This window comes from Otolemur garnettii, unplaced genomic scaffold (assembly GCF_000181295.1).
Source record: "Otolemur garnettii isolate 467f Iridium unplaced genomic scaffold, OtoGar3 scaffold00103, whole genome shotgun sequence".
Classification (NCBI taxonomy): domain Eukaryota; kingdom Metazoa; phylum Chordata; class Mammalia; order Primates; family Galagidae; genus Otolemur; species Otolemur garnettii.
Window position 1 is genome coordinate 4,765,726 of NW_003852498.1, and position 7,826 is coordinate 4,773,551.

General features: G+C 36.4%; 1 protein-coding gene across 1 annotated transcript in view; it reads left to right on the plus strand.

Moving 5' to 3' along the window:
- The window catches only part of NPNT (nephronectin), a 75,707-nt gene that overhangs the window by 33,293 nt on the left and 34,588 nt on the right, over positions 1-7,826 (plus strand). The window contains exon 4 of the mRNA XM_023517048.1: positions 2,765-2,857. Coding sequence (XP_023372816.1) covers positions 2,765-2,857 — 93 coding nt within the window. The remainder of the gene's footprint in view (positions 1-2,764; positions 2,858-7,826) is intronic.

Consider the following 7,826-nt stretch of genomic DNA (forward strand, 5'->3'; position numbering starts at 1 on the left):
CTGCTGAGAATACATACTAGTCATCCCTTGTAACCACAGGGGATTGGTGCCAGTACACCTCCCTCACCAATGTTTAAGTCTTGAAGTCAGCCCTCCATAGTCATGGGTTTTGCATTCCAAGAACACTGTGTTTCCAATTCAAGGTTGGGTGAATCCGTTGAACATTAGAGTGAAACAGCTGATGCTGAGACCTGACTATACTTTAATTCACCTCTAGGTTATTTATAATATTAAATACAATGTAAATGTTATGTTAATAATAGTTGTGATACTGTACTGATTTTTTATTTCCATTATTTTTTTATTTTTGTATTGCTTTTTAGTCCCCTCCCCCCAGTTTCACTTTGCGGTTGGTTGAAGCCTGGGATATAGAGACAACTGTACTTACAATTGACCTTTAGCCATAGGGTGTTAATTCCTTAAAGTATAAAAATGTATGATTGTTCCCTACCATTCAATCATTTAGTTGTAATTATTTCCTCTTTCACCTTTTAAGAAAGGAATTCTGGTTCAGGAATGACAGAGAATACAAATTAAACTGGGGTCTGTTGCCTTTTCTACTTAGTTATCATTGATCTTTGTATGTTCAACTTTTATACAACTCAAACATAACCCAAATACACATATTAGCTGATAAAAATACATTTCAACCTATTTATAGGACAGCACTAGTGCAATCCAACACCCATTTTTGTTTAGATAACAACACCTGTCCTATTAAATGAATGTAATAAAAAGAAGAAAATGTACTTTCAGCCCTACAACAAAGTTCAAACTATAACTGAAACAAATACGAAGATTGCCAGGCATGCCCAAAATAATACAACTGCAACCTTCATAAAATGGAATTACTGTTGTGAAGAAAAAAAAAATACCACCAAAATTTTTGTAAAAGTTTATAAAGGCTACAAATATGTCAAAGAATATGAGAATAGATTAAGGTTTTAATGAAAAACAACTTTGGCTTATGGGAACAAAAAAACTCAAGCCTATTTACTAAACTTCAGGTCCATTTCTAGGAATACATTTATGGTTGCAAGTAAGGAAATAATTATACAGGACTGGTAAAAGTCACTATTGAAACAAAGGGTTACATGGTATAAACCTTATTTACCAAAACCGATGAACCACAACCCATCACTACTTGACCGATTTTTCTTCAATTTTTAGTTTAGAAACAGAGCAGTGAGATTTTAACCCTAGATGTAAACTAGAATCATTTGAACAACTTAAAAATACGTAATGCCTAGGCCCTCCTCCAAACAATTTAAATCAGAATCTGTGTAGGCATCAAGATTGAGAACCATAGGAATAACATTCTCTTCCTACTAAGGTTAGTCTTTCTAAAAAATACTGACATGTTATACTTCCCCTTAAAAAAACTCCTGCTCCAAACAACAAATGTTTAATATGTAGCAAAGGAAAAAGAAATCATCTGTTTGCTTAAAATATTCAACCCATGAAATGAGCACTGAGCAACATCATTTTACAAAACTCATCCAGCCTCTTAAGCGCCCCCTAAGTAACTGATGGTCTAGGTCACTGGGTAATTTTCTTCTCCCTTCTCTGTCCACACATACTCCCAACACAAGCCTCTTCTGTGAGGTTTTTCTCTACAAATCTATATGGATTTGCTTGTTTGGTGATATCTTCACAGAATTCACATATGCCCCACCACCACCATTTTGCTCATAAACAAATACTGCCCTGACCTTAAAATACGTTTGTTTTGTCTCCTCATCTAGATCACAGGTTCCTTGAGACCAATAAACATGATGTACAATGACTTACCCTCTGTTTTAGTATCTGGCATAGCAATGTACACACGATTGGTATAGAGCCAGGTTTCTCAGTCTGGCACCATGACATTTGGGCTGGATAACCTGTTGTGGCAGGTGTTCTGAGCACTATGGGTGCTTAGTGGCCTCCCTAGCCTCTGCCCACTAGATGCCAGTAGTCCCCCCACCCCACCCCCAAGATGTCTCCTTGCCAGATGTCCTCAAGGGGGACATTGAGAACCACTAGTATGGAATAAACAGAATAAATTTAAATTAGTGAAAATATTCGAGTGATGATTTATAGCATTTTATGAGCTTGAGGGAAGTAGAACTCAGTTGATGAAACAAAATGTCAAACTGAGAACTTTCTATTTGGGCTATTATAGGTTAGAGAGCAAACATAATGAGCTTTGGAGTTAAGAAAATCAAGATGACAAAAATATCCTTAAACTGAAGTTCTGGAAACTATCATTTTAGTTTTTGTTTCGTTTTGAATCACTTCATACTTGGAAATATCATTTCTAACAAAATGAGTATTTTTATTATTCAGTTGGAAATGTATCTGGATTTCATACATAACCCTGTATCTTTGGACTAAAAAATACCTGTCAGAGAATAAGTTTGAATTTATTGTAAATTTATAACTGTGCACAAATATCAGTTATGTTTATGTGTAATTTTACTCATTTTTTTCTTTGTTGGGAGAATTTGATTATTGTCCTCAAGAAAATCTTTTAGCTCCAAGTGGTAAATACATATATATAGACACACATATACATATGTAACATGTATGTATATAAGTATACATGTATGTGTATACAGTGTGAACAGTGACTATAGGAGACAGTGATTTTTTGTATTCTGTTACTTTGTTGTAAGTGGTAATTATTTTTTCCTCTTAGTATCAAACTAGTATATGACATCAGTGCTGTACAGTTGGTGTTCTGCCGACCTAGCAATAATGCATGACCCTCCTTTTTTTACAGCTATATGCCAGCCACGGTGCAAACATGGTGAATGTATTGGGCCAAATAAGTGCAAATGTCACCCTGGATATGCTGGGAAAACCTGCAATCAAGGTAGGAAGACGGTGTGACATAAAAGGCCAGCTCTGCTCCTGCCAAATTAAAAATGTTTAATTTTTGTCCCAAACCACTTTCCACAAATATTTTTCCCGAATATGTGAGCTATCAATTTGCTGATAGGTAAAAATATAGTAATGGTAAATGTAGTAAAATTTATTTCATCAAAGGACAATTAAATAAGTTTTATCCCCTTTTTCTCTGATGTTGCTTAAAATGGCTTTCCAGGAAGAGTCACCACGTCAGTCATGTAGAAGCCTTCCCGTGCTCCTGTTCTTACACTAACTAGTTAGGAAGCCTTGGGTAACTCCTTAACCCCTCAGACGCCCAGGCACCACTCCACTTTAATACCAGGAGTCGGGTGGGGGATTTGACATGAAATCAAGGGATTCCTTCCAACTGTTAACTCTTTAATTCTGTGATTTAATCTCCCTTCAACTTCTGACCAGTTTAGAATGTTTCTCTGAAAAATAAAAATGGCAGATAATGTAGTGAGCCAATGTTTTAAAAAATCAGCATTAGTTGTTTATAAAAGCAAACATTTATCCATCATTCATAGTGTCCCGGGTATGTTACATATATTATCTATTTTCATCCTCATAACACTCGAAGGTAAGAGTGTTATTTATCATAATTAAAGTATAAATAACTTACTAATTATTATTCCATTTTTCACTTGTAGAGACTGAAACTCTGGGACATTAAGTGTCTTGCCCAAATTCACAGAATTAGTAGAAGAGCTGGCATATCAACTTAGAGCTGTCAGGGGTGGGGAACCTGTGGCCTTCTGATTTCAAGATTGTTCTTTTCTAAGTACCAGATGAGGCAAGAAAAACGTTACCTTTCTCTGCTGCACCTCTTGTAATAAAAGGATTTGTCTGTAAAGCCTGGATTCCATCCAAAGACTGCACTTAGGACCTAGAAGACCTTGTGTTGCCTCCAGCTACAGGTCCCATCCTTTCTACCATATCACTTTAGATGAAAAACATAATTGGAGATGTGATCCTCTGATTCATGCTAACAAAGTCAGACAGTGCTTGTCTTTTTAATTTATTTCAGCCCATAATTTTTACCACTAGGAGTTAACAATCTAGAAATAAAAGCTAGGGTTAGATTTTACTAAAAAGATGAGTCCATTTTGTACTTATATGTTAAATTATACTCCTTATCATTTTAAATGTCAAATCAAATAATGACGTGACATCTAAATATCCCTTAGGTGTGTACTTGACCTCATCAGATACAGACATGATATCGCTAAAACCCTACTGTTCCTTAGTATCAGATACTTATTCCAGGATACTCCTTGAGGTGTGCCATGTAAACTAGTGATTTACAGACATAGTTTTTCACAGTTACCTAAAACATTGACTTTTGAAAATATATGTAACAATTCCTGAACCATCAGATGAAATCCATACTAGTACAGTGCGACTGACGTGTGGTAGGAGAAGCTTTATTCTAAGGTATGTTCTTATATATAGTGTTATCTAGTATTTGATTTAGAACTGATTTGCCAAATGCTTATCTATCTTACAATGATTTTTTTAAACGTGGTATTTACCAACCATACCTGGGTAGTCATTTTGAAGTAAGCGGTACTCTTATTATCTCAGTTTACTCTTTTAAAAATCCACTTGATTTTCCTTCCCCAACCTAGTTTACAAGTCTCAGCATGTTATTGAATTCTGGTTCTGTTTATTGAGTTATCAGTGTTCATCTTAGAATCCCACTATCCTTCTTTTTTTTAAGTGGTGACCATACACCCTCAGAGGCCTTATTTACTCTGTTAGCATGACAAAACTTTGTTGTCTAAAGGCCAGGAATTTATATAAAGAAGGCTCTTAAACGAAGCTACTTTTGAGATTGTAGAAAAATTCACTTAAATTTATTTGCAGTCGCTACGTCAACTTTAACATGCTGCAGAGCCACCACAACTGTTACTGGAAGGTCTCGTCATTGGGTAGCTTTTATTTGCAGAAAACCAGTTTACCATGTACTTTTATCTAGACTGTATGGATCTTTCTCCAAAGAAAAATTGGAATCTATCGAGTTAAAATCTTGTCTCCCAAAACCATATTCCTCAGGGAGAAGAGGATTTCCTTAGTAGCCAAATGGGATTTTACACTTGCAAAAATAGTGCTGACAGTAATGTAATTTCAAGTCTAATCTTGAAAATGAAACTCCAGTTTAAAGTAAACTTATATGTCTTAATCATCTCTTTCTTTCCTTAACCATCCTTACAAAAAAAAGCTGTGGGGCAGGTTCCTGATGGAAAGGGTTAGGCTTTTTGGGAGCAGGAACCCTCTGTGGTATCTCTGATTTCTAGCTTCCTGAAAACTATTATGAAAGTGATTTTTACATGGTAAGTCTGCATTAAATATTTGTCGAGTGAATGACTTTCATATCATGAACAGTGTAGGAGCGTGGAGGAGTTCCATTCCCTGTCCAGTACAGCACCTTAGATGGTCTCTGAGCCTGCGGACTGAGAGCCTGGTCAGCATGAGAGAGGCCACCATGAGTGGCCAGGAGAAGCAAGAGAGCTGCTTAGAGATCCATAAAAGTTACTAGAGCAGGGCAGCACCTGTGGCTCAAAGGAGTAAGGTGCCCGCCCCATATGCTGGAGGTGGTGGGTTCAAACCCAGCCCCAGCCAAAAACTGCAAAAAGAAACAAAAAAGTTATCAGAGTAAATTGTCAATAGCTGCTGCAAAACAGATTAACTTAGACTGTTTTTGTCCAGGCCCATGTAATTTAATAAAGTAGAAAACATTCCTCAGAGATAAAGGAAATCAAAAGGTTTCTTTTTTCTTAAGGAAAGAAATGTTAAGAAGTGTATTTGTAATAATTTTATAGAACTAGAAATTAGCTTTTGATTAAAAGTAGGTTTGGGTGTAAGGCAAGGATTCACTACGAATTTTGTTGCTAGTTATGTTCTTTAAGCAATCACCCCCTAGAAGCTTGCTTGGTAGAGTAAACAGCTTGAATTAATGACAGACGCTTAACCCAGTGCCTTGCGAGCTGCCTAGGGAGCGCCCAGAATAGCAGGGAAGGCCACACTTTGGAACTGGCTTAATTTAATTTAACAGCCTTTTCACAGGCTCAGGACAATTCTCTGTTGGTAGCTTGCTCTTCCGTCTGAGTCACTTTCTGGATTTGCTACACCTAGATCAGGTATAAAATCATGGGCTTGGACCAGCATTAACATACTCTTTAAGGCATGTATTGCCTTTCACAGGAGATGAAATTCTAACCCAGATTCTGGCAACGTTCAGTCTGATCATTCGCTTCCCCCCACCTTACTTTCTCCAGCAATTTTATTCATTCATTTCCCCCCCTCCTTGAATCTCTGTACCCATACAAATCCCCTATCCCCCCAGCTAAAAAAGAATACCATTATAAATAAGTCTTTTTATAATATGTAAATTTGTCATATTACTGCATATTTTCAGAAATGAAAGACATTTTTGTCTTTATTATATAATAATTTCGGGAGAAACTATAAATATCAATTATTAATGTTTTTGGCATGGTTTATGTGTCATATGTTGAATTCCTCATTGCAAGAAAAGAATTAGAGTTTTGTGGCACAGAATCAGACATTGAATTTCTATGGATTAGTTATATCTGAAAGTTGAGTGCTTTGCTAAGCGTAACAATCTGAGTGCTTCAACTCTAATATTAAGGTAGTTACTTATGGATTATTTATTTATTTATTTATTTAGACAAAGTCTCATTCTGTTGCCCTGGGTAAGTGCCATGGGATCATCATAGTTCCCAGCAAACTCAAACTCTTGGGGTCAATCGATCCTTTTGCCTCAGCTTCCTGAGTAGCTGAAACCACTAGTTTTTCTATGTTAAGTAGAGATGGGGTCTCACTCTTGCTTAGGCTGATCTTGAACTCCTGAGCTCACGGACTCCACCTGCTTCAGCCTCCCAGAGTGCTAGGATTACAGACATGAGCCACCACTCTTGGCCAGCCTTACTTTTTGAAAGGAATATGGATTTAACCCCAAAACCAATGTTCATCTGACTTAGAAATTAACTGGTTGTTAATTTCCACAATAGTCTAGAAACAGAATGCAGTTGCCTTTTTGTCTCTTGGAGTCTTACCCATCTTACAGCATTTTGGTAAGCTAATAATGGCAACAGTTAACAGATTCTGTATCATGCTTCTTATACATTTTATAAATTAAATGTGACCTAAATGTAGCTTAAGTTCTTACATTTGAATGAAACCATTCGTGATCTGTCATGCTATTGTTTAAATAAGGTCTCTTGTAAATCAAAAACTTGTGCATAATTTTAGAGTATTTTAAACTATTATTGGACAACATCATAATATAGGGGAAAAAATCTTAAATTGGTCATATAAGACTTCAGTGGCCCTAAGAAGGGTAGGTTGACTATAATCAATATTTGTATAATCTGTTTTTGTTCTCTTCCTCCTGTTGATGACCAAATCATGCTTTTTAAAATGCTCTCTTTTTTGCTGTTTTGGTTTTTTTAAAATGGAATGAGAATGATGGGTTGTTAATTTATAATGTGTGTGTTGTCCTTGGGAAGCAAGATGGCAGTGACAAATTTTTAAGAAAATAACAAAGACAAATTAAAACCCAGAAGAACCAGAAACTATTGTTTATGAAATATCTAAATCATTCTCTTTAAACTCTTCCAACTTTATGTAATTGTTTAATATATACTTGTAAAGATTTTTAGGGCTAACAATGACAACAGTTCAAAGTTGACTCTTATTACCTTCTTCCTGGTGTGAAGATGAACACTTCTACCCAACTCCTCTTCACCAAGGCAGTGAACAGTCTCTTTTCCAACCCCTGGATCATCAAGCCACCAGTTTACCTTCGAGGGGTGAGCGTGCATTGTCTCAGGTGGTCTGCTCCTCCCACCTGCACGGCTTCCTGCAGTTATGTCACTTCTTGCAAATGTTCTGAAGACTAGTCCAGAAGC